Source organism: Musa acuminata, chromosome BXJ1-10, assembly GCF_036884655.1.
Source record: "Musa acuminata AAA Group cultivar baxijiao chromosome BXJ1-10, Cavendish_Baxijiao_AAA, whole genome shotgun sequence".
NCBI lineage: Eukaryota > Viridiplantae > Streptophyta > Magnoliopsida > Zingiberales > Musaceae > Musa > Musa acuminata.
In genome coordinates, this window is record NC_088336.1 from 30,897,948 (window position 1) to 30,925,000 (window position 27,053).

The 27,053-nt window shown below is 37.4% G+C and overlaps 4 protein-coding genes and 1 pseudogene across 6 annotated transcripts; all 5 read left to right on the top strand.

The window, feature by feature from the left end:
* Window positions 1-5,414: 5,414 nt before the first annotated feature.
* Window positions 5,415-7,870, top strand: LOC103969889 (transcription termination factor MTERF6, chloroplastic/mitochondrial-like). Of its 3 annotated transcripts, none has more exons than XR_010480832.1 (2): window positions 5,415-6,739; window positions 7,363-7,870. XR_010480832.1 is itself a non-coding variant. In XM_065088032.1 (2 exons), the coding sequence occupies exons 1-2, from the start codon at window positions 5,437-5,439 to the stop codon at window positions 7,409-7,411; spliced, it is 1,284 nt and encodes a 427-aa protein (XP_064944104.1). In that variant the 5' UTR covers window positions 5,415-5,436; the 3' UTR covers window positions 7,412-7,870. The 3 variants fall into 3 exon arrangements, 2 of the variants coding, with proteins under 2 accessions (XP_064944104.1, XP_064944103.1); XM_065088032.1 differs by having other exon boundaries at window positions 5,415-6,671; XM_065088031.1 differs by lacking the exon at window positions 7,363-7,870 and adding an exon at window positions 6,932-7,292 and having other exon boundaries at window positions 5,415-6,671.
* Window positions 7,871-11,338: 3,468 nt separating this feature from the next.
* Window positions 11,339-13,052, top strand: LOC135596151 (uncharacterized). The gene is made up of 2 exons (XM_065088033.1): window positions 11,339-12,523; window positions 12,620-13,052. The coding sequence occupies exons 1-2, from the start codon at window positions 11,377-11,379 to the stop codon at window positions 12,631-12,633; spliced, it is 1,161 nt and encodes a 386-aa protein (XP_064944105.1). The 5' UTR covers window positions 11,339-11,376; the 3' UTR covers window positions 12,634-13,052.
* Window positions 13,053-15,628: 2,576 nt separating this feature from the next.
* On the top strand, window positions 15,629-27,011 carry LOC103975122 (uncharacterized; annotated as a pseudogene).
* LOC135594834 (uncharacterized) lies at window positions 21,806-22,735 on the top strand. Its single transcript, XM_065085343.1, has one exon. The coding sequence runs from the start codon at window positions 21,806-21,808 to the stop codon at window positions 22,733-22,735; it is 930 nt and encodes a 309-aa protein (XP_064941415.1).
* Window positions 25,938-27,011, top strand: LOC103969103 (ATP synthase subunit delta, chloroplastic-like). Its single transcript, XM_009382533.3, has one exon. The coding sequence runs from the start codon at window positions 25,988-25,990 to the stop codon at window positions 26,723-26,725; it is 738 nt and encodes a 245-aa protein (XP_009380808.2). The 5' UTR covers window positions 25,938-25,987; the 3' UTR covers window positions 26,726-27,011.
* Window positions 27,012-27,053: the final 42 nt, after the last annotated feature.

Genomic DNA, 27,053 nt, shown 5'->3' on the forward strand with positions numbered 1-27,053 from the left:
ATAATATATTTTTATTTGACTCGTGATGTATATATAGAAAGATATTGTAATCATTGAAAAAAATATAGGATGTGCTTTTTTTATGATATCATTACATTATTTAGGGTTAATAGATATTCAGTGATTATCTTTTGACTTATTATACGATATATGAATCATATTGCTCTGCTCATAGTCATAATGCTATTGGCATATGCCTCTAAAAGATGTTCAGCAAATACTAACTTGAAAGTTTTACATATTTTGAAACAAACTTAATCCTTACATACACCTATCACTGATTATGTGCTAATTTTCTGAACATCGTAAAATGCATCTTATTTTTCAACACTTGCTAATGCTCAGGATGATGTACATGAAATTCTTAATATTATAAGAAGCTATTTTGAGCGTCAAAAGAAGTGAGATGAAGGTTAACGAGGTAGAAATAATACTTTAGATCACCTTAAGAAATTGAGACTAATTATTTTCTAGGACATACTAGATCTAATTTTGTAGAATGTTAGATCCATCAAGTGAAGAAAATATTTAAAACTATTGAACACAAAGAAAATTAGAAGATGTCATCTATTTGGTTCGTTTAGAAAAGCAATATGAGTTCCTTAGCTGAAGCTTCTGCTCCACTTGAAAGCCTTCAGAAGGCTGCACAGCTAAATTTCTCCAACATCTTTATCGAGCTAATTCCCTTGGAGTTAGTCGATTCGTTGGTTCCTTAAGAATATTTTGGATGTCATTTTATTTCTTATTTCAAGTCTTTATGTTGTCGATGTGGTCCATGTTTCCCGGCGTGGCCCATTGGCTAGTCAATCTCGGAAGGACTGTAAATCCCGGCGTGGCCCATCCTCCTCCGGGGCAGCCAAGTTCTCTAAACCCCTTGCGCACCTCCGATCCACCGAGAAACCCGACGCCGTCCTTAACTTCATGAGATCTCAGGGCTTCGACGGCGCCGGTATCAGGAAGGTGATATCTTCGAGACCCAATTACCTTTGCTGCAACGTGGAGAAGAACCTCGCCCCGAAGTTTCAGTTCTTACGCGATTTGGGCCTATCGGAGTCTGACATCGTCGATGTCATCCGGAATAACGATGACATCCTCCGCCGCAACGTTCACCGTTCCTTGGCCCCCAAATTGGAGATATGGGAAAGTCTCTTGGGATCGAGATAGCTCGTTCTCAAGCATCTCAAGAAGAAAATGTGGTTTCTCAGCTCCAGCGTTGAGAAGAGGATGCATCCCAACCTAAAGTTCTTTAAGGGATGAGTGCGGTATCCCTGAAGAAAGGGTCTCTTCCGTCTTGAGAACTCACCCACAATTAATCTCACAGAAACCAGAGTCACTCCGAGTTTTGGTGGCGAGAGCCGATGAGCTGGGGACGCCACGTTTATCTCGGATGTTCGTGTGGACACTTGATGTTCTCCAAATGGTAAGCAAAGAAAGGTTCGAGGCCAAGGTCTAGCTCATGAGGAGCTTCGGGTGGTCGGAGTCGGAGTTTTCTTCTGCAGTGAGGAAAGCACCCTCCTTACGCATGTCCCTCGATATGATGCGCAGAAAATGGAATTTTTTATCAATATAGTCGGGTACACCCCTTCCTTCATCGCCTCCCAACCAACTATCTTGCTATATGGTCTGCAGAAGAGGGTAATTCCTCGGTTTTGTGTCTTGGAGATGTTGAATACGAAAGGCTTGTGGACTCGACGAGGCAAGTTTTTGTACTATGTGAAATTATCAAATACAAAATTCATGGAGAAGATTGTTCTACCTTACAAAGAAAAGGTTCCTGAACTTCTTGATATTTTGAGAGCAGGTGAGTGTGAAGGGAAATGAGCCCTTTTATTTGGCATCAGAGGAGGATGAGAAGGGCTTAGCTGATGGTCTAACTCACATTTGAATTTCTCAACGGGAGCTGAGAGCAGTGATTCAGCACCTTTTTCCTTGACAACAAGCTGTCTTACATCAACCACCAGCCTTGGCTACTGAGGTGCAGTCCAGTGATAGAATTATTCCTTTGGTGTCATATGGTAGTAATGTTGTGGAAGGTCTATGCAGTGCCCAACACAAAATGTCTTCCAGTTTTACTCATTAAGGTTCATGGAAAAGTCTGTTCTTTGTTGCAAAGCAGAAGTCCCTGGCCTGTTTGAAATCTCTGATCGATGAAGGTGGATTATTCCCCTAGTTTGAGATTTTGGAAATAGAATGCAAATGGCTTCTCTAAAAGTCTACTGAGGTGTGAGATTCTTCTTTTGTGACAAGCTATTGTAGCATTGATTATAAACCAACTTTGTTTTGTCTTATTAAATGTTTGCTCGAATCATTTTCTGATTGTGTTTGGCACACTATTGTTGGTTTGTATGTGAACTGCAGGTTTTAGAAATTCTGCTTATCTTGTCAGTTGAGCGTCTATGCAAACTTGTTCTTGTGTTAATTGGAAGATTCCATTTATGTTTCTGTTATGTATTGTGATATTTGCATGCAGGGGCCTCAATGGAATTTGCAAGACCAGTTGCTGTGTTGATCAGGATTACCATTGGTTTGGTACTCACCAATTTGTTTTGCATCTAAGAAGGTGTCACTTTGCTTGCAGGTTGAATGGACTTCACAGAATCAAAACTCGAGTATGCTATCCTGAAAAGTCTCCAGCCTCATTGGAATTGTTGCTCAGGCAGTTCCTGCATCGACATACTCTAACATGCAAACTAATTTATAAGCCAAAACATTTTAAAATTGACAACAAAATGTGTATTTCAAATTTCTGTAATTCTCTTTACGTTTTGTTGTAGAGTTAATGATCATTACACCACAAGGTTTTATGTCCTGCATTTAGTGTAGAAATGACTACTTATGATTGTGCACACTATCTTGACCCATTCTCAGCTACTCTTGTTTCTGCCTCTCCATGCAATTGTGCATATTTTTAATATCGCAGTTCAGATAAGGTCATAAGAATATCGATCATCATTCTCAATATGTAAAATGTTTTCTGAATCTTGATATTAGCTGTTCCATCATTTGCAGCAAATTTTGTGTAGCTGTGCATGATTTGTGGAACTGACAACTTTCAAGTGCTTCAAGAATATTGGAAGGTATGCAAAAACTGCTTTTCTAATTACATTGTTGATCCTGCCAAGTTTGTTAGTGGTGCTACAGAGTTTGCTGTGAGGTCTGTATGACAAAGTTTATTTGTTTTATTTTTGACTGTGTTGGTTTATTTAATCTGTTGTGAGGTCAGTATGACAAAGTTTCAATTTCATTTTGTTTTTATCTCAATTCTCAATGGCAATATGGAGACTCATAATGGCCCTAAATTGGGCTTTCGCATTTAGTAGACTTCCTCAATATTTGCGCCCAATCGAACCCATTATGGACCCGTAAGCAGCCCATTTTTGTGCGTACACTAAACCCTATATCTTACTTTCTTAAATTGTTATAGATTTCTCCTCAGGGAATTCTTCATCAAGTCTGCTCCATTTTCTTCTTTCTTCTGATTGTAAGCTATGTATCTGTTATCATTGCACAACTGTGTAAGCATAATATAGATTGGAAGTTAAACATATCTTCCAATGGTCGCAAGAATTCTTCAATGTCATGGAGAGTACTCAAGCTGAAGCTTTTGCGTAATCGTTTAACTATTGATTGTTATTAGCATTAAGTAAGAAGGACATTGCAATAGCATTCTCGGCTTAAATTTTGATTTGCTAATTACCTTTCACTAAAGCATGATTGTTCCCTGTGATATTTTTAATCAAAAGCCAATTGTTTCTCTCCCTTAGATTGGCAGTTTTTGAGGTGTTACTGTTATGTGTAGCAATATTATGCAATGGAAGGTAAACTTGTGCATTTTAATATTGTCTCACATCTTTGCAATGGTCATAAGCATTTTTCAAGTTTCTGGTGGTGAATCCAACCTCATGTTCTGTTGATTCTTTTGACTCCTTTTCTATGAAGAATGCAGCAGGTACTGAGAACACCAAAATAACATTCTATAGATGATGATGTAAAATGATGAGAATTTTGCCAATTATTTAGTTTGATTTTTTATGTTGCCTGCTACTTTCCCCACTGTTGTTTATAGTTGAGTTCTTAGCCTATGTTCTTCCAAGCATGTTTGCCTTGAGCTAAATGTAGTACCTGTGGGATTTACAATTGAAAGGTGTACGGTATGTTGAAGGCAAGAGAGGTGCTTAATGGCTTACCGGGAATGGATGCTTAGATGTTACATAAATGTACTTAAATCCTTTGGGTCTCAATTGACATGACAAAAGGCTTGTTGCAAGTGCAATGCCTTTTGTGCCATGGTGCAGGTGGGAGCTAAGCACAATGATAATATCTATATTAAGATAAAGTGGATGAGGCAAATGTGAATTTTGTTGGTGGATATTTCATGGTGGTCTAATCATAAGTGACAGAAGATTGGATGAAAGAAACAGATTAAGATTTGAGCTTATGAGTGATAAAAGGAATTAGTAAATGAGTCCCTCCCATGGATTGCATCAGATATCGAATTTATTTTGTGTCAAGTCCTCATCATTATTCAGACATTTTTTTTTGTCATCGATGATGATTGTGATTAACTATTTAACTTTATATGTGTAAAAGAATATATATATATATATATATATATATATATATATATATATATATATATATATATATATATGAGCATTTATCTCTATATCCCTAGCTCCAAGTTCAACTGGATTGTTGGATTAATAATAATAATAGTCTATAATAATAATTATAAATGATTGAATTTTAGAAATAATTATTACATAATGAATTGGGCGACAGTGAGCCTCATTCCTTTCATGTTGAAGAACAGAACATTTCAAAACCATAAAGAAGCTTCATGTGTAAGAATCTTCAGACAAAGTCTAACGTGCAAACTAACATGTTAGTTCAAAAGGTTTAGAAGTGACAATATATATATATATATATATATATATATATATATATATATATATATATATATATCGATCAGCGAATAATCTTTTCTTTTTTTTGTATGAGAATCATCGACAATAAGATAGGCGAGGTTGCTACTGTTTGGATTGTCAAGCGGACAATAAGATAGTGGGGGGATAATTGACGAGGTAAAAATATCACGAAACGTGTATAAAAGTACAGTAAAAAGCGATGATCGATAGAAGAAAACTGAATATTAAAAAAATTTTAATTTTTTTAATTTAGATAATTTCATAAGAAAATATGAAATTACAAGTTTTTTTAAAAAAGAATTCGTCGGATGAACAAATCACTTTTCTCATAAAAAGCGTGTTTTCTTGTGGAGAGATAAAATTATATAAATATTTTGTCGATCACTTTATCCATATTTGTGATATAAATAATTTATTTCTGCAGTTTTGTATTTCTTGTGCATAGCGAAGCTTATACACACTATATATAGGAATTAGGGTGCCCCCTTCACTCCTCTTTCTTCTCCCAATGGCGGCTGCGACGTTCCGCTCCGTACTCCACCGCAATCGCCTCCTGCCCTTGTTCGAAACCTGCTGCCTTCGACATCTCCTCTTCTTCTCCTCCTCTGTCGACGATGCCGCCGCAGTAGCCGGCACCATGTCTCCAGATCCCCACTTCATGGTGGAATACCTCGTGAACTCCTGCGGGTTCTCCCCCTCCGAGGCAGCCAAGGTCTCTAAACCCCTTGCGCACCTCCGAGCCACTGAGAAACCCGACGCCGTCCTTAACTTCTTGAGATCTCAGGGCTTCGACGGCGCCGGTATCAGGAAGGTGATATCTGCGGATCCCAGATACTTATGCTACAACGTGGAGAAGAACCTCGCCTCGAAGTTTCAGTTCTTACGTGATTTGGGCCTATCGGAGTCGGACATCGTCGATGTCATCCGGAATAACCATGTGATCCTCTGCCGCAACGTTCACCGTTCCCTTGTCCCCAAATTGGAGATGTGGGAAAGTCTCTTGGGATCGAGAGAGCTTGTTCTCAAGCGTCTCAAGAAGACAGGATGGCTTTTCTTCTCCAGCGTTGAGAAGACATTGCATCCTAACCTAAAGTTCTTGAGGGATGAGTGCGGCATTCCTGAAGAAAGGCTCTCTCTCGTCTTGAGAAGTCACCCAAAATTAATCTCACAGAAACCAGAGTCACTCCGAGCTTTGGTGGCGAGAGCCGATGAGCTGGGGACGCCACGGCTATCTCGGATGTTCCTGTGGACACTTGTTGTTCTCCAAATGGCAAGCAAAGAAACGTTCGAGGCCAAGGCCGAGCTCATGAGGAGCTTCGGGTGGTCGGAGTCGGAGTTTTCTTCCGTAGTCAGGAAAGTACCCACCTTCTTATGCATGTCCCTCGATATGATGCGCAGAAAAATGGAATTTTTTATCAATGTAGTCGGGTACACCCCTTCCTTCATCGCCTCCCAACCAACTATCTTGCTATATAGTCTGCAGAAGAGGGTCATTCCTCGGTTTCATGTGACGGAGATGTTGAAATTGAAAGGATTGTGGACTGGACAATGCAAGTTTACATCGATTATCGTATTCTCAGATACCAAATTCATGGAGAAGTTTGTTCTCCCTCACAAAGAAAATGTTCCTGAGCTGCTTGATATTTTGAGAGCTGCTGGCACCTGTAAAGGTAATGATAACTTTCATTTGCATCGGAGGATGAGAAAGGGCTTAGCTGATGGTCTGATTTGCCAACGACGAAGGTAGATTATTCCCCAAATTTGAGATTTTGGAAATTTTATGCAAAGAGCTTATCAAAACGTGAATTGAGGTGTGGGATATTTCTTTTATGACAAGCTAGATTAGCATTGATTATAAATCAAATTTGTTCTGTCTTACTGATTGTTAGCTTAAACTATTTTCTGATTGTCTTTGGCATAGGATTCTTTGTTTGTACGTAAACTGCATGTTTTAAAAATTCTACTCAACAGTCCAACTGAGATGACCTTCGGATCTAATGTAGGGACTTTTGGATTTTGTCCAAATTAATTCCAATTCCCGATGGGTTTTTGGTTGTTGAGTAAGTCTCAAAGATTCATATTTCAGATCAAGTTATGCAGTATATACAAAATATCACCGAAGATCACAAGAAGTTGCTGAGTAGTAGTTGCTCTAACGATTTGAGTGGAATTTGTAAACTCCAAAAAGTTGTTTCTGTAATTTGTTTTTAAATGAGTCGTCACCCGATTTATGGATTTGGATATATATCTAAGAATGTGTTCACTTGTCAGTGGAGGCTTCTTTGCAAAATTATTTATTTGTGTGCCAATTGGAATATTTAAATTTGATTTATGCTTTGTAATATTAGTATGCAATGGCTTCAATGGAATTTGTAAGATCAGTTGCATTGGGTTGATCAGGAGTCACCAACTTTATTATCAACTTTGCTTGCAGGTTGTATGGACTTTTCTCTGAGCATCAAAACTTGAGTATGCTCTCCTGAAATGTCTTCAGCCTCCTTTGGAATTGCTAATCCGCCCTTTCCCGCATCAACAAACTCTTACATGCCTCCTTAGGCTTCTGCTCATCCGCCCTTTGTGATTCGAGCAGCAGATCTCTTCATTCTTGGAGTTCATTGTTGGATTCGGTGGATGCAACTTCTCATCCACCCTTTGTATCATGGCTGAAGCTTCTGTTCTACCTGAAAGCCTTCGGAAGGCTAAGAGAATTGCGATGATTCGCTGGTTCCTTAAGAATATTTTGGATGACATCTCATCTCTCTGTTCAAGTCTTTATGTTGTCGATGTGGTCTATGTTTCCTGGCGTCATTCATGACGTGGCTTGTCAGCTAGTCAATTTTGGGGGAATTGTAAATTCTCTTCTGTTTTTTTTTCCTCTTCTAATGATGGATAAGTGTTGCTTAATCCACTTTAACCTTTAATGAAATTTCTCCTTTTTTTCATTAATAGAAAAAAAATCTTAGCATGCATGCTCAAAAGGTTTTTAAAGTGACAATTAAATGTGTATTTCCAGATTCTGTAATTGCCTTTAGTTCTTGTTGTAGAGTTTATGTATATTTACATCAATAGTATTTCACACTTTCTTGACCCATTCTCAGCTAGCTTTCTTTTCTGCCTAACCATTCCATTGTGCAACCAATACATTATTTTGGATCCAATTAATGAATTATTTTATATTTTAATGTGTAAATAATAATAATAAAATGACTTTTTAAAGAAATCAGGTATTTGTTATAAAGAGACAAAATTATATAAATATTTTGTAGACCATAATTTTTATCTAAATAATTTATTACTATAATTTTTATTTCTCATGCATAACGAATGACTAATAATTTGAGTAACTCCCAACTCAGAAAAATTCTATGAAACAATATTTTCTGAGAAAAAAATCACTACTATATCTATGAAAGGTTCATTTCATACAATTGCTGTAATTATATAACACACTCTATTATCAGACTGCTTTGAGGTGTGGAGAGTAATATATGCTCTTACAATCTCACTCACAATTTGCTTGCATAGAAATTTTTATTTGACAAACCATTCACATGAGAATGTCATATTGGGTCATAAAAGAAAACTGACAGTGAATAAGGAGAAGTGCAAGGAGTCAGTGTTGCTACGTTGCTCTCAAACTGAGAAACCATCAGGATCTTGAAAAATCTATCGTCAACTTTCTCCTTGAATTCCTTCTTTTTCCCGAATAGGTTTCTCAAATTAACATCCACACTAGTCTCATCAACATTCACAACATCATCACAAGCTCCTCGTCGGTTCTTAGCCTTCCATAACACAAAAAGATAAGTCAGATTATACAACAAATTATATATTTCTCAATTCTCCACACCAGCAATTTACCTTAAGCTTTAAGGAGCATCGATACGCCAACAGTATGGTTAATTTTAAAAGTCAAGAAACAAGATAAACATAAACTTAATAACAATGAGAATTACAAGGATAAAGTCTATCACATCCCAAATTTAAAGAAAAACATTATTTGTTTATTTAAAATTTATATAAGATTTTTTTGTTAATCTTTAGACTTTGATCGTTATCTTTACGATACTAAATATTTTTTAATTAAAAAAATCATATCTTTTTAGTAAGGTCAAAGGTGATAAGGAAATCTCTTCCATCCATATGTATTACGAAGTAGTATGTTATACTATAAATAAATATAAGTTAAAAAAATCACCAATTATGGTCGATTTTTAAAAAATTATAATTTTTTTAAATATTCATGAAACACATACAAATATTAATGATTTAATATAAAATGATAATATATCTATCTATTATTAAACTTATGTATTAAAAAAATAATGATAATTTCTATATAGTAAATAAAATTATGCATCATTCACATATAATACATACATAATAGTCAGGTAATAAAAGCGCAGATTATACCCGATGATATACACTCCCAACGATTGATGGAGGAACATATCCCATGAGATTGATTTCTCTCAACAACGGATGGAGGAACATATCTCACAAGATTGATTTCTCTCAACAACGGATAGAGAGAACTTATGTTACTCTCCATACGACGGATGAAGCAGTATCCATTATCTATCCAAGTGGAGACATATTTCTTCTAACAATAGATGGGAGAACCATCTAATTATCAAGTTTGATGACTTGTTAATCCTTGAAGGAATCACTTTACTTGATCTCGGTAAAGATACATAGTTAAACACAATCATCTATTTATGTAATACATTCAAAAAATAATATGATAAAATATTATGAAGATTCATGATTCATATATTACTTATCATACTATATCCATTATCGACCATGTATTATAATAAATCGACAACTTCTTTCATAGGTATGTGGACCACTTTACATATACTATAATAACAATCACATTAATATCATCAATTTAATTAAAACTAACTATCATTTCCAAGTGACATCTTAAAATAAAATTTTTAAGTTAATCAAATCAATATCTTAATAGTCTTCATTAACAAGAACATTAATTAGCATAACCAAATTGACTTCAAGCAAACTTAATTCAATTAGAATCTAACGTAACCAACCTCCAAATTTTATAGAAGTGATGTATAATTATTCTTGACTAATCTAATAGAAAAATCAAATCATCTCATATTGATCATATGCATATCGAGATGAAATAATACAATATAATGAAACATCTTAATTTATCTTTTTAACATCATTAATATCAAATAATATAAATTAGTTCTCAACTGGTTTGAATTCAATTGGACCAATTGAACTCGATTTAACTATAACATAACTAAATCGATCGTAATTCTTATTTAAATGATCTAACTTACCTAAACTATTATAATTTATATTAGATTAAGTTTAATTTAAATTAAATAAACTTAAATAAATCAAATCAATAAATTGATTAAATCATATTAGGTTCAATTAATTCTTAAGTCCAAATAAAAAAATATAAGGATAATAGGCTAAATTATATTGCACTAAGTTAGATTGGGTCAGCCGAAATCATATGCAATGCATATGTTTGTTATACTAAGCTATGTCAACCCATAGCCAATAACCCAAAGACTAATCAGTTAGGCTCAACTAATCAGTTGAGCCTAACCTACTAGTTATGGCTTGGTCTGTGGGTTGAGCATGACTTGTTGATTAATTTCAACTTAAATTTTCATAAATTTCTTTAATTTTAAATTATAACATCATGAAATTACAATCAAAACATCTAATCATTAACATTATTCATTAAAATATAATAAATAATAATAAATAAAAAGTTAAAATTGTATAAGAGAGGAAATAATATTTTCAGTCAACTATTATATAAATTTAATATTAATAGGCTATTATAACTAGCATTCAAGATAAAATAAAAATAAAAATCATAATAGCCTGAATAACTATAATATATCATAATTAAAAACAAAATTTTAAATACTTAAAGGAATAAAAAAATTAAAAACTATATATAGCATGTATAATTATAATATATTTTAATCTAACAATAAAATTTTAAATATTTAAAGATAAAAAAGAAATATTTATATTTAAAAAAAATAAGAGAACAAAAAAATATATATAACTTTTTGTTTCTCATGCTATGAAAAATGAAGAAGAGGAATCCTCCCCTTGAATAAAAAGAGATGAGCTCTTTAAGGTAATTATATTTCTATAATTTATTTTAATTTATCGATAAAAATAATATCATTTAATCTAAAATATTAAATATTTACTTTATAAAATTTTATTCACAAGAAAATTTAAAAAATTATACTGAAAGATTCGATTACAAATGAAACGGTCAAATTAGTATTTTGTAGATCAATTTAACTATATTTTTTTATATAAATAATTGATTCCTATAATTTTGTATTTCTTGTGCAAAACGAAGGTTATACTCACTACATATAAGGAGGGTAGGAAGAATTAGGGTGCCTCTGCGGTTGCTCTCCTTTGTCCCACAATGGCGGCTGCGACGTTCCGCTCCGCACTCCGCCGCAACAGCCTTCTGCCCTTGTTCGAAACCTGCCGCCTTCGAGATATCCTCTTCTTCTCCTCCTCTGTCAACGCTGCCGTCGCCGTAGGCGGCACCATATCACCAGATCCCCACTTCATGGTGGAATACCTCGTCAACTCCTGCGGGTTCTCCTCCTCCGAGGCAGCCAAGTTCTCTAAACCCCTTGTGCACCTCCGATCCACCGAGAAACCCGACGCTGTCCTTAACTTCATGAGATCTCAGGGCTTCGATGGCGCCGGTATCAGGAAGGTGATATCTGGGGATCCCAGATACTTATGCTACAACGTGGAGAAGAACCTCGCCCCGAAGTTTCAGTTCTTACGCGATTTGGGCCTATCGGAGTCGGACGTCGTCGATGTCATCCGGGATAACGATGAAATCCTCTGCCGCAACGTTCACCGTTTCCTCGTCCCCAAATTGGAGATATGGGAAAGTCTCTTGGGATCGAGAGAGCTCGTTCTCAAGCATCTCAAGAAGTCATGGTGGTTTTTCTTCTCCAGCGTTGAGAAGACATTGCATTCTAACCTAAAGTTCTTGAGGGACGAGTGCGGCATTCCTGAAGAAAGGGTCTCTGTCGTCTTGAGAAGTAGCCCACAATTAATCTCACTGAAACCAGAGTCTCTCCGAGCTTTGGTGGTGAGAGCCGATGAGCTGGGGATGCCACGGCAATCTCGAATGTTCATGTGGACCCTTAATGTTTTCCACAACGTAAGCAAAGAAAGGTTCGAGGCCAAGGTTGAGCTCATGAGGAGCTTCGGGTGGTCGGAGTCGGAGTTTTCTTCTGCAGTCAGGAAAAATCCCACCTTCTTATGCATGTCCCTCGATATGTTGCGCAGAAAAGTGGTATTTTTTATCAATATAGTCGGGTACACCCCTTCCTTCATCGCCTCCCAACCAACTATCTTGCTATATAGTCTGCAGAAGAGGGTAATTCCTCGGTTTCGTGTTTTGGAGATGTTGAATACGAAAGGCTTGGGGCCTCGACGAGGCAAGTTTTTCTACTATGTGCAATTAACAAATACAAAATTCCGGGAGAAGATTGTTCTGCCTAACAAAGAAAAGGTTCCTGAGCTTCTTGATATTTTGAGAGCAGGTGAGTGTGAAGGGAAATGAGCCCTTTTATTTGGTATCAGAGGAGGATGAGAAGGGCTTAGCTGATGGTCTAAGTCACATTTGAATTTCTCAACAGGAGCTGAGCAGTGATTCGGCACCTTTTTCCTTGACAACAAGCTGTCTTACATCGACCACCAGCCTTGGCTACTGAGGTGCAGTCCAGTGAAAGAATTATTCCTTTGGTGTCATATGGTAGTAATGTTGTAATTGGAAGGTCTACGCATTGCCCAACACAAAATGTCTTCCAGTTTTACTCATTAAGGTTCATGGAAAAGTCTATTCTTTGTTGCAAAGCACAAGTCCCTGGCCTGTTTGAAATCTCTGATCGATGAAGGTAGATTATTCCCCTAGTTTGAGATTTTGGAAATAGAATGCAAATGGCTTATCTAAAAGTCTATTGAGGTGTGAGATTCTTCTCATGTGACATGCTAGATTGGCATTGATTATAAGCCAACTTTGTTTTGTCTTACTAAATGTTTGCTCGAATCATTTTCTGATTATGTTTGGCACACTATTGTTGGTTTGTATGTGAATCGCAGGTTTTAGAAGTTCTGCTTAGCAGTTCAACCGAGATGATTTTGGATCTTATGAACTTTTCTTTGCGTAGCATATAAAGTATTGATAATAGGTTTAGTAATCTTATTTTCTTTGGTTTTGATGATTATTTTAAGCTTGCAAACAAAGATTGTGTTCTGTGAGCACTTGTCAGGAATTGAGTTTGTAGTAGATTATTTTGGACTTTTTGTTGTGTAATTTTTCAAAACTTTTAAGTATGTTTGTAATTTCAATATAGTAAATAAAATCATAAAAATAATTTTTAATATTTATGAAACATATATAAATATTAATGATTTGATATAAAATGATAGTATATCTATCTATTATTAAACTTATATATTTAAAAAATAATAATAATTTTATATAGTAAATAAAATCATGCATCATTCATATTTAATACATACATAATAGTTAGATAATAAAAGCACAGATTATACCTGATGATGTACTCTCCCAATAATTAATGGAGGAACATATCCTATGAGATTGATTTCTCTCAACAATGGATAAAACAATGGATAAAGATAACTCATATTGCTCTCCATGGATAAAGTTGTATCCATCATCTGTCCAAGTAGAGACATATTTCTTCTAACAATAGATGGAGGAACCGTCTAATATCAAGTTTGATGACCTGTTAATCCTTGGATAAATTGTTTTACTTGTTCTCGATAAGAATACATAGTTAAACATAATTATTTATTTATGCAATATATTTAAAAAAATAATATGATAAAATATTATGAAGATTCATGATTGATGTATGACTTATCATATTATATCAATTATCGATCATGTATTGTAATAAATCGATAGTTTTTTTAATACGTCATACTTCAAATGAAACCACTCTACATAGTTATATATATAATACGATAACATTCACATTAATATCATCAACTTAATTAAAAACTAATAATTATTTCTAAATGACATATTTAAATAAAATTTTTAAGTTAATTAAATTAATATCTTAATAATCTTCATTAACAAAAACCCTAATTAGCATAACCCAATTGATTTCAAGCAAACTTAATTCAATAAGAATCTAATAGAACCAACCTCCAAAATCTATAAAAGTGATCTATAATCATCACTGGTCTAATTTAGATTTGATTGATTTCAATTAGGCCAAATAAGTTTTTCGAATAGTAGATAAAGAGAAACCTCATCTGATGGTTTACTATCCCTGAAGAATATCACCCTATCTACCGATGGAAAAATAAAATCATCTCATATTGGTCATATGCATATCGAGATAAAATAATACAATGAAACATCTTAATTTATCTTTTTAACATCATTAATGTTAAATAATATTAATTAGCTCTCATTCGATTCAATCGGACCAATTTAACTATAACATAACTAAATCGATCTGTAATTCTTATTTAAATGATCTAACTTACCTAACTATTATAATTTATATTAGATTAAGTTTAATTTAAATCAAATAAACTTAAATAAATCAAATCAATAAATTGATTAAATCTAATTAGGTTCAATTAATTCTTAAGTCTAAATAAAAAAAAGATAAGAATAATAGACTAAATTATATAGCACTAAGTTAGATTGGGTCAGCCGAAATCATATGCAATGCATACGTTTGTTATACTAAGCTATGTCAAACACATAGCCAATAACCCAAAGACTAATCATATGAATTGCACGTGACTATGTGAGTAATTGGTTAGGCTCAACTAATCAGTTGAGCCTAACCTACTAGTTATGACTTAATATGTGGGTTGAGCATGACTTGTTGATTAATTTTAACTTAAATTGTCATAAATTTCTTTAATTTTAAATTATAACATCATGAAATTATAATCAAAACATCTAATCATTAACATTATTTATTAAAATATAATAAATAATAATAAATAAAAAGTTAAAATTGTATAAGAGAGGAAATAATATTTTCAGTCAACTATTATATAAATTTAATATTAATAAACTATTATAAGTAGCATTCAAGATAAAAAAAGTTTAAAAATTATATATAGTATGAATAACTATAATATATTATAATTAAAGACAAAATTTTAAATACTTAAAAGGAATAAAATAATTAAAAACTATATATAGCATGTATAATTATAATATATTTTGATCTAACAATAAAATTTTAAATATTTAAAGATAAAAAAAATATTTATATTTAAGAAAATATAAGAGAACAAAAAAAAATATAACTTTTTGTTTCTCATGTTATGAAAAATGAAGAAGGGGAATCCTCCGCTGAATAAAAAGAGATGAGCCCTTTAATGTAATTATATTTCTATATTTTTATTTAATTTATTGATAAAATAATATCATTTAATCTAAAATATTAAACATTTACTTTATAAAATTTTATTCACAAGAAAATTTAAAAAATTATACTGAAAGATTTGATTACAAATGAAAATGTCAAATTAGTATTTTGAAGATCAATTTAACTATATTTTTTATATAAATAATTTATTCCTATAATTTTGTATTTCTTGTGCATAACGAAGGTTATACTCACTACATATAGGGAGGGTTGGAAGAATTAGGGTGCCTCTGCGTTTGCTCTCCTTTGTCCCACAATGGCGGCTGCGACGGTCCGCTCCACACTCCGCCGCAATAGCCTTCTGCCCTTTTCGAAACCTGCCGCCTTCGAGATATCCTCTTCTTCTCCTCCTCTGTCAACACTGCCGCCGCCGTAGGCGGCACCATATCTCCAGATCCCCACTTCATGGTGGAATACCTCGTCAACTCCTGCGGGTTCTCCTCCTCCGAGGCAGCCAAGTTCTCTAAACCCCTTGCGCACCTCCGATCCACCAAGAAACCCGACGCCATCCTTAACTTCATGAGATCTCAGGGCTTCGATGGCGCTGGTATCAGGAAGTTGATATCTTCGAGCCCCATTTACCTATGCTGCAACGTGGAGAAGAACCTCGCCCCGAAGTTTCAGTTCTTACGCGATTTGGGCCTCTCGGAGTCGGACATCGTCGATGCCATCGTGAATAACCAGCGCATCCTCCGCCTCGACGTTCACCGTTCCTTGGTCCCCAAATTGGAGATGTGGGAAAGTCTCTTGGGATCGAGAGAGCTCGTTCTCAAGCATCTCAAGAAGACAACACGGTTTTTCTTCTCCAGCGTTGAGAAGACATTGCATCCTAACCTAAAGTTCTTGAGGGATGAGTGCGGCATTCCTGAAGAAAGGGTCTCCGTCGTCTTGAGAAGTCACCCACAATTAATCTCAAATAAACCAGAGTCTCTCCGAGCTTTGGTGGCGAGAGCCGATGAGCTGGGGATGCCACGGCAATCTCGGATGTTCGTGCGGATACTTGAAGCTCTCCACAACGTAAGCCAGGAAAGGTTCGAGGCCAAGGTCGAGCTCATGAGGAGCTTCGGGTGGTCGGAGTCGGAGTTTTCTTCTGCAGTCAGGAAAGCACCCACCTTCTTATGCATCTCCCTCGATATGTTGCGCAGAAAAGTGGAATTTTTATCAATGTAGTCGGGTACACCCCTTCCTTCATCGCCTCCCATCCGAATCTCTTGCTATTGAGTCTGCAGAAGACGGTAATTCCTCGGTTTCGTGTTTTCGAGATGTTGAATACGAAAGGCTTGTGGACTCGACGAGGCAAGTTTTTGTACTATGTGAAATTATCAAATACAAAATTCATGGAGAAGATTGTTCTACCTTACAAAGAAAAGGTTCCTGAGCTTCTTGATATTTTGAGAGCAGGTGAGTGTGAAGGGAAATGAGCCCTTTTATTTGGTATCAGAGGAGGATGAGAAGGGCTTAGCTGATGGTCTAACTCACATTTGATTTTCTCAACAGGAGCTGAGAGCAGTGATTCCGCACCTTTTTCCTTGACAACAAGCTGTCTTACATCAACCACCAGCCTTGGCTACTGAGGTGCAGTCCAGTGATAGAATTATTCCTTTGGTGTCATATGGTAGTAATGTTGTGGAAGGTCTATGCAGTGCCCAACACAAAATGTCTTCCAGTTTTACTCATTAAGGTTCATGGAAAAGTCTGTTCTTTGTTGCAAAGCAGAAGTCCCTGGCCTGTTTGAAATCTCTGATCGATGAAGGTAGATTATTCCCCTAGTTTGAGATTTTGGAAATAGAATGCAAATGGCTTCTCTAAAAGTCTATTGAGGTGTGAGATTCTTCTTATGTGACATGCTAGATTGGCATTGTTTTGTCTTACTAAATGTTTGCTTGAATCATTTTCTGATTTTGTTTGGCACACTATTGTTGGTTTGTATGTGAATTGCAGGTTTTAGAAATTCTGCGTAGCAATTCAACCGAGATGATTTTGGATCTTATGAACTTTTGGATTCTGTGCAAATTGATTCCGAATTGTCATGGACAAAACTATAAACGGGGTTTTGATGTAATGCTCATATATGTCTGTGTCTTTCGGTTTTGTTCATGCTTTGCATAGCATGTAAAGTGTTGACAATAGGTTTAGTAGTCTCATTTTCTTTGGTTTTGACGGTTATCTTAGGCTTGCAAATAAAGATTGTGTCCTGTGGGCACTTGTGAAGAATTCCGTTTGTAGTAGACCATTTTGGACATTTTTGTTGTGCGATCGTTCAAAGTTTTTAAGTCTGTCTATAATTTGCATTGACTATAAAGTCATTTGGATCCCGAGTGTGATATTTTTTCTAACTCATTTTCTCTTTTGTAGGTTATATGGGACCATAGGAGGTTATAAGTAGACCTTTTCGGACGGATGCGTAAGAGAGTTGCACGATTTTGGCAAAACCAACTGAGTACGTGACATATGGTCTCAAAGCGGGAAAAACACTTATAGAAACACTTGGCATACAAACGTGGGGAACCTAGCGGGATTGCGTTAAGAGTAGCCAGCAAGCGCGATTGTTTGGGGGAAACTAACATGAAGATATAGGAAAAAAGAATCGCTCAGAAAAACGGATATATGAGATTGACATTTAGAGAAATAGCTAATCCTTTGCTCAAAGGCATCACGAAGACAAGTAAGCTAGGAAGAATGTGTAGCGCACAAAGGTTGGAATGGCTGAGTTCGAGCTACGACTCGATATTGGTAACCATACTTGATAGTGTTCAAGGCAAGCGAGACGCTTGGTTAAGGATGAGACAATGCAAGGTGTAATGAGTTATTCAGGAACCGAAAGAGTTGTGGAAGGTTCACAAAGGTGAGGGGAATTGTTAACTCGAAGAATTTGGTACTCATTTAAGGGCTTGTATGCGGACGATAGAATGTTTGTGGTCATCCTAAGGCGATCGAAACTCGGCACCATGGAGCATTGAAACTTTCTCATCGGCATGAGAATGATACATCCGTATGAGGTTGAAGTGTGCAACGAGTTCAATATGTTGCTAGGCCTCGGGGTGCAGTAGGGGTTGTATTGATGTGGAGTCACAATCTAACAAGTGTGTTTGCGGGGGCAGAACAATGCACGGTTTGTTCAGCAAGATAGAGTAGTCTAAGAGGATGGTGGTCTCTGAAACTTCCAGAGGGAAAGATGCGAAGAGAGAAGTTGCTTCATCGGGACAGATACCTTGGAGGGATTAGTCCCGGTTCTCTAGAGGGAGAATTTGTGCAACAGACCGTACATATTCAGGAGGAGTATCTCAAAATAACATCACAAAGCTTAACGGATAGAGCGAGCGGCGAGGAGTCATCGCATGGTCTCGCTTAAGATAATGCATTGGGGGATACATTGTGAGATCAAATGGGAGAGCGACCCGAGGCAATATAAAATGAAGGCACACTTGGAGTCGATATGAAGATTGGACTCAACGGAGGGCTGACCCGTGGAATGGTGGGTGCGAGGGCCACCATTAATTCAATGTAAATCGAGGAGCGGAGCAACTTCGGTGTAACTTGGTGAAGTACCCAAGCCGCATGAAGGGAGTCGACATAGAAGATGAAACATGGAGCGGAGGCACGAAGATTTCCTTAGACAAAGGTCAAGGACATGAATTCTTGCAGAGGCAAGAACGAGATAATGTCGTTTTATGGGTCCTTCATTCTGACGGAGCGGGCTCATCTTGCATGGTGCCAAAGATGAAGGGAGCTTCAAGGCACATACACCCTATCTCGGAGAAGCATTTGACAGAGGAACCAAGGCGACTCAACTTGCAGAAGTAAAGTTGGGTTCATAAGGCTTTAGAATGGGACAAGAGGACGCGGAGGTCGGTACTCTTAAAGAATATGCCACAATACTGTCATTCAAGTTGCCATGAAGGAAGCGGTGCGCAGCGTAGATTGTGTTGGTGGGGCAAAGGCCCAGGATCCAGGCAATAGCGCACTATTTTCAGCAAAGTCGGTGGACTTCGAGAGCTACTAGGCGACGAACTATCCTAAAACGGTGCTTCATTTGGGTGTGATAAAAAAGCAGGTGGGCGAAGGTTGATTGCCAAAGAAGCGAACATAATCGAAGGTGGAAGAAGCCCTGCGATGTGTTGGTAGAGGCCACACAAGAAGGGATCACAATTCGAGTTCATCCTACAATGATCAGAATGCAATGGAGATGCTACCAGGAGGCGACATGGTGCAGCAGATCGTGGTGGAACAACTCGTGACAATGCGATATACACAAAACTAGTCCCGCGAGGGACTAGATCATACGGAGATATGATTGGGAGCTATTTGGAGCTCAACTTCGATAAATAACACGATGACAAGACATCCTTGGTGTCTCAAGTTTAAGGACCAAATACAACACTAGGATAATTGAATCACTATTTGACAATTAGATATAATCAACAATCCAATGTTTCGTGAGCGGATCAATTAGTGAACTCATTCTCTAATGAGCACCTGCGTTGTATCCCTAGTGTCCCCACACGAGTAACTATGAGACATGTGGCCTCCGTTATATGGATGGACATACAACATCCTGGTCAATCTGGTCATCTCGATGTTCCTCTCGAGTAACCTATGACTGAGATTATTTAGGGTTTATATTTAAAAACGAATCTGTCTCATTATCGTGATCTTATCACGATCCGATTTCTATTGCATAGATCTATAGACATCACAATACATATAACAAATAATATAAAATGAAAAAAAATATCAAAAAAAAAAAAGTGTATCATGACACCCATGCAATCACACATATGATTGGCTGTAGGGTACCTATGATTAGCACGAATGAGCACTCCCCCAATAGTGAACGAAGAGGCTTCATTCTATAAGATGATTTTATGTTCTCCGGATAGAGAGAAATCTATTTCGGACTAACAACAATGGATGGAGTGATATTAGTCATATGTCAAAGTAGGGATACATTCCTCCTAATAGCGGATGGAGGACATTTGACAACCTACTAATTCTTGAAATAAATCACTCTATCTATCCTTTTTAAGGAAACAAAATCATCTTATATCGATAATTTCCATCGAGATAAAATAACATATTAAAACATCTTAATTTATCTTTTAAATATTATTATTATCAAATAATATCAATTAGTCTTTAATTGACTTGAATCATTGTTTAATCGATCTAATTTAATTAGATTTAACTATAACATAATTGAATTAATTTTTAATTCTCATTTAATCGATCCAAAACCATCTTACACTAATATAATTTAGATTAGATTAAGTTTAATTTACGTTAAATAGATTTAAATAAATCAAATCTATTCAGAATCACCTTCAATCGATTTAAATTTATCAAATTAGATTTGGCTTAATCGAACATAAATAAAATAAAATAAAGGTAATAAGTTAAACTGTATAGTAATAGGATAGATTAAGCTAACCGATATATGCATGATTATGCATGTACCCTATCATTATGTTAGCTCATAGCCCATGGACTAATCATGTGCATGACACGGCTGTCCATGTTGGATCGAATTGAACTACTAGCTAGGCTTAGCCTTTTGGTTGAGTCTAATCTACAGGTTGTGGTTTAGCTTGTGGGCAGAGCCTGATTTACTAAGCAGATTTCAACCTAAATCTTAAATAGTTTTTTTAATTTTAAATTATAGCATCATGAAATTATAATCAAAACACTTAACTATTACCAATGAGTCATTAAAACATAATAAATAGTAATAGATTAAAAATATAAAATTACGTCGAAGGGAAAATAATATTTTTACTCAACTATTATACAAATTTAATCGAAATTGAATATTACAACTAGTGTGATTCATGCAAAATACAAATTTTAAAAATTAGTATACTATGAATAATTATAATATATTTTAATCAAAAAAATAAAATTTTAAGTACTTGAATGAATAGAGAAAATATTAGAAACTATATATTGTATGAATAATTATAATATATTTAATCAAAAATAAAATTTTAAACACTTAGAGATAAAATAAAATATTAATTTTTTAAAAAATATAGAAGTGAAAGGAAACATCTTATTAAATAAAAAGAGTCGAGCCCTTCAAGGTAATAATTTTTTTAATTTTTATATTTCTTTAATATATATACAATTAATAAAAATAATATCACTAACTTAAAATATTGAATATTTATTTTATAAATTGTATTCATAAGAAAAGAAAGTGAATAATTATACTTAAAGATTTGAGTATAGATGAAATGGTCAAATTAGTATTTTAAGATCATTTTATCTATGTTTTTAATATAAATAATTTATTCCTATAATTTTGTATTTCTTGTGCATAGTGAAGGTTATACACACTACGTATAAGGAGGGTTGTTGTAATTAGGGTGCCGCTGTGGCTGCTCTCATCCCACAATGGTTGCTGTGACGCTCCGCTCCATACTCCGTCGTAATAGCCTTCTGCCCTTGTTCGAAACCTGTCGCCTTCGAGATCTCCTCTTCTTCTCCTCCTCTGTCGACATTGCTTTCGTCGTATGCGGCACCACATCTCCTGATCCCCACTTCGTGATGGAATACCTCGTGAACTCCTGCGGATTCTCCCCCTCCGAGGTAGCCAAGTTCTCTAAACCCATTACTTACCTCCGATCCACCGAAAAACCCGACGTCGTCCTTAACTTCATGAGATCTCAGGGCTTCAATGGTGCCGGTATCAGGAAGCTGATATCTTGGAAAGCCAGTTACCTATGCATGAATGTGGAGAAGAACTCGGCCCCGAAGTTTCTTTTCTTACTCGATTTGGGCCTATTGGAGTCGGATATCATCGATGTCATCTTGAAGCTCCATGTCATCCTCCTCCTCAACGTTCACCATTCCTTCGTTACCAAATTAGAGATGTGGGAAAGTCTCTTGGGATCGAGAGAGCTCGTTCTCAAGCATCTCAAGAAGACAGGATGGTTTTTCTTCTTCAGCTTTGAGAAGACATTGCATCCTAACCTAAAGTTCTTGAGGGGTGAGTGTGGCATTCCTGAAAAAAGGGCCTCTCTCGTCTTGAGAAGTCACCCACAATTAATCTCACAGAAAACAGAGTCACTACGAGCTTTGGTGGCGAGAGCCGATGACTTGGGGATGCCACGGCTATCTCGGATGTTTGTGCGGACACTTGATGTTCTCCAAATGGTCAGTAAAGAAATGTTCGAGGCCAAGGTCGAGCTCATGAGGAGCTTCGGGTGGTCGGAGTCAAAGTTTTCTTCTGCAGTCAGGAAAGCACCCACATTCTTAGGCATGTCCCTCGATATGATGCGCAGAAAAATGGTATTTTTCTATCCAAAACCAAGCATCGGTTAAACTGAAGGTAGATTTGGAGGAGTGCCACAGAGGCATATCTACCGATCGCAAAGAAAGGCACAAAGATGTTAGGTGATGGATAGTAGGGTCATGAGCATGGTAGTGCCATGGTACTGCAAAGGCGGGACTTCCATGAAGTCATCGATCCCTTGCTCTTCTAGAGAGAGAGCGCTTGGTCGTGAAAGGGGTCGGGAAGGTGGAGAATGCAGAGGCAAACAATAAGTACCGAGACAAGGTTAAAGGGCAAAGATCAAGAAACTTCGTAAGACCGATGTTAATAATCTTTCTCATTAAGATAGTCGAAAGTAAAGGACTTCGGGTTGATGCAAGAGTGTTCAACCGAGGAATAAAGTAGGCAGTACGTGGTGCTATAACTTTGCAACTCAATAGAAGTAGGCAACAAAGATGATGGAGAAGACGGATACAATCCCAGTGGCGACCAAAACTATTAGGGATATGCTCCAAGTTGGGGTGAAAACTTCTTGCATTCAAGAAGTTCAATAGTATTGAGAAGATGAATCACAGTAGCTAACTCAACGCAAGGAGTACAAACACTTCGAGTGCTTCAGAAGTGTGAGCAAAGAGTATGTGAAAGCTAGTAATCAGCTCGATGCATGGAGTACAACCCTCGAGGAGGCAGGCGAAGTCAAGTAACCTTTGCCTTCTTAACTCTTAAGAGAACGGGCGAAACCGAGTACTTCAATTCTCTTATCTATCCAGCAGAGAAGCTCTACACAAATTCAAAGACCCTTCGAAGAAATCTAATAGAAGACAATAGTTGTCAAATCCTCACCAATGGTGATCAGTGCCACTAAGAATAGATTATCCGTTTCATTTCTTAACAGAATGCCAATTGAAAGCGGAAGTGGTGTGAACATACTTGTAAGTGACGACGAAGTGGAAGAAGAATCGATAGACAAATTTTATAAAGGAAGGACCCAAAATTTTTAAAGTCTGTGAGGCGATGCTCGCTAAAGCTCCAACAAGCATCCACCTAGTTCAAGCAGCACGAAGCATTTGAGAGACGAGACCATACTAAGAATGGTCTTTTCCTTCATCTGAGGGATCCACGGGAAACAACAGGAATCAGCACAACTTAGTCGACCCCACACCAGAGTCAGAGTTATTAGCGAGTTGAAACAGCATGGCGGATCAAAGTCCGACTACTCAACAACAACGACGGAGTGCAGTTGGGAGCCATGAGGTGCATTGCAACTGGAGCACAAGATTGAAGACTTAACAAAGGCGAGGAGATGCAGCGTCTGCAATGGTTTCGACGAGGATGCTGAAAGAATAAGTGGGGGAGAATGTTACGGACAAAACTATAAACGAGGTGTTTGATGTAATGCTCATGTATGTCTGTGTCTTTCGGTTTTGTACATGCTTTGCATAGCATGTAAATGGATGACAGTAGGCTTAGCAGCCTCATTTTATTTAGTTTTGGTGGTCATCTTAGGCTTGCAAACAAAGATTGTGTCATGTGGGCACTTGTGGGGATTTCGGTCTGTAGTTGACCATTTTGGACCCTTTGTTGTGCGATCGTTTAAAGTTTGTGAAGTCTATTTATAATTTGCATTGGCTATGAAGTGCTTGTTGGAATGATTACTTGTGGATCTTGAGTGAGATGCTTTCTCTAGCCCGTTTTCTCTTTTTTAGGTCCTAAGGGACCATACGAGATTTCGGGGAGATTGACCTTTGCGAATGGATATACAAGGGTGCTGCAAAACTTTGGCAAAGCCAACTAAATACCTGACGGAACGGGTATTAGGATTCTATCCAAATTAATTCCGGATGAGTTTTTGGTTGTTGGGTGAGTGTCAAAGAGCTATGTTTCAGATCAAGTTATGCAGTATGTGTATATCACCAAAGATCACAAAAAGTTACATGGAGTAGTATTTGCTCTAATGATTTTAGTAGCTGAAAAAAATTTAAACACCAAAGTGTTGTTTCTATAATTTGTTTTAAGTGAGTTTTTACGGATTTATGGATTTGGATGTCTTCAAGGAGGTGTTATCTTGTCAGTTGAGCTTCTTTGCAAACTTATTCGTGTGCTAATTGGAAGATTTCATTTCTGTTTCTTTTATGTATTGTGATATTTGCATGCAGGGGCCTCAATGGAATTTGCAAGACCAGTTGCTGTGTTGATCAGGATTACCATTGGTTTGGTGGTACTCACCCATTTGTTTTGCATGTAAGAAGGTGTCACTTTGCTTGCAGGTTGAATTGACTTCAGAGAATCAAAACTTGAGTATGATATCCTGAAATGTCTTCAGCCTCATTGGAATTGTTGCTCAGGCATTTCCTGCATGCCTAAACATTTTAAAATTGACAAAAAATGTGTATTTCAAATTTCTGTAATTGTCTTTACGTTTTGTTTTAGAGTTAATGATCATTGCATCACAAGGTTTTATGTCCTGCATTTAGTGCAGAAATGACTACTTATGATTGTGCACACTATCCTGACCCGTTCACAGCTACCTTGTTTCCGCCTCTCCATGCAATTGTGCATATTTTTAATATCGCAGTTCAGATAAGATCATAAGAATTTCGATCATCGTTCTCAATATGTAAAACGTTTTCTGAATCTTTATATTAGCTGTTCCATCTTTTGCAGCGAATTTTGTGTGGCTGTGCATGATTTCTTGATCTTACAACTTTCAGGTGCATCAAGAATATTGGAAGGTATGCAAAAACTGCTTTTCTAATTACATTCTTGATCCTGCCAAGCTTGTTAGTAGTGCGACAGAGTTTGCTATGAATCTTTTCTCTTACAAGCAGATCATTGGAAGTGATTCTTGGATTCTTGTTCATAGTATTTGCTTTATTTTTTAGTGTGTTGGTTTATTTAATCTGTTGTGAGGTCAGTATGACAGTTTCAAAATCATTTGCTTTTTATCTCGATTCTCAATGGGCATATCGAGACTCGTAATGGGCCTAAATTGGGCTTTCACATTGACTAGGCTTGCTCAATGTTTTCGCCCAATCGAACCCATTGTGGACCCGTAAGCAGCCCATTTCTTGTGGCGTACGCTCAACCCTCATCCAAACTGCACCCACGTGTCTCTCTCTGGTTCACTCAGAGGCTTCGGAGGCCTCCGTTGCGCCCACTCGTCCCTGCTTGATAGACCTCGACCCGTCCGCCGTTGGATCATCGTCCATCACGTATCCTGTCCGTCCATGCCCCCCACAAACAAAGTCCTGTCTCCCGTCCTCTCTTCCCCGCTTCACCCAAGGAAAGAGAAGAGAGCCGAGATGGCCACCCTCCGCCCGTCTCCCATCGCCCTCGCCCCCGCCGCCCTTTCATCCGTCGCCGCCGTCCCCGTCTCCTCCTCCCTCCGTCGCGTCCGCCTCCCCTCCGCCCCCCGCCGCCTCCCCTCACTCAGGGTCGCCTACCCCTCCTCCCGCCGCCCCCGCCGCGGCGCCGTTATGATGGATACCGCCGCGTCGAGCTACGCGAACGCGCTCGCCGAAGTCGCCCGGTCCAACGGCACCCTCGAGGCGACGGTCACCGACATGGAGAAGGTGGAGCGGGTGTTCGCCGATCCGAATGTCCAGTCCTTCTTCGCCAACCCCACGGTGGCGCGCGAGCGGAAGGCGGAGGTGGTGAAGGAGATCGCCGCCTCCAGCGAGCTATGCCCCCACACGGCCAACTTCCTCAACATCCTCGTCGACATGCGGCGCATCGACATCATCGAGGACATCGTGAAGGAGTTCGAGGTGTGCTACAACCGGATCACCAACACGGAGGTGGCCGTCGTGTCATCGGTGGTGCGGCTGGAGTCGCAAGACCTCACCCAGATCGCCCAGACGGTGCAGAGGCTCACCGGGGCCAAGAACGTGAGGATCAAGACGGTGCTCGACCCCTCCCTCGTCGCCGGCTTCACGATCAGGTATGGGCCATCAGGTTCCAAGTTCATCGACATGAGCGTCAAGAAGCAGCTCGATGAGATCGCTTCGCAGCTCGATTTCTCCTCCATCACCCTCGCCTAGTCGACAGGTAAGCCTATTCGTACTTACTCTTCGTCTTCCTTCTTTCAAGATGCAATCTTGTTGTGAATCATAAGGCACTTTGGGGGGTTTTCTTTAAATGTTTGTGATAGATTTCTCTTCAGGCAATCAGGTAAGTGTGATTTCTGTTAATTCTTCATCAAATCTGCTCCTTTTTTCTTCTTTCTTCCAATTGTAAGCTGTGTCTGTTATCATTACACAATTATGTGTTAGCATAATATAGATTGGAGGTTAAATATATCAAGCAATGATCGTAAGAATTCTTCAATGTCATGGAGAGTATTGAAGCTGAAGTTGTTGCAGGATCGTT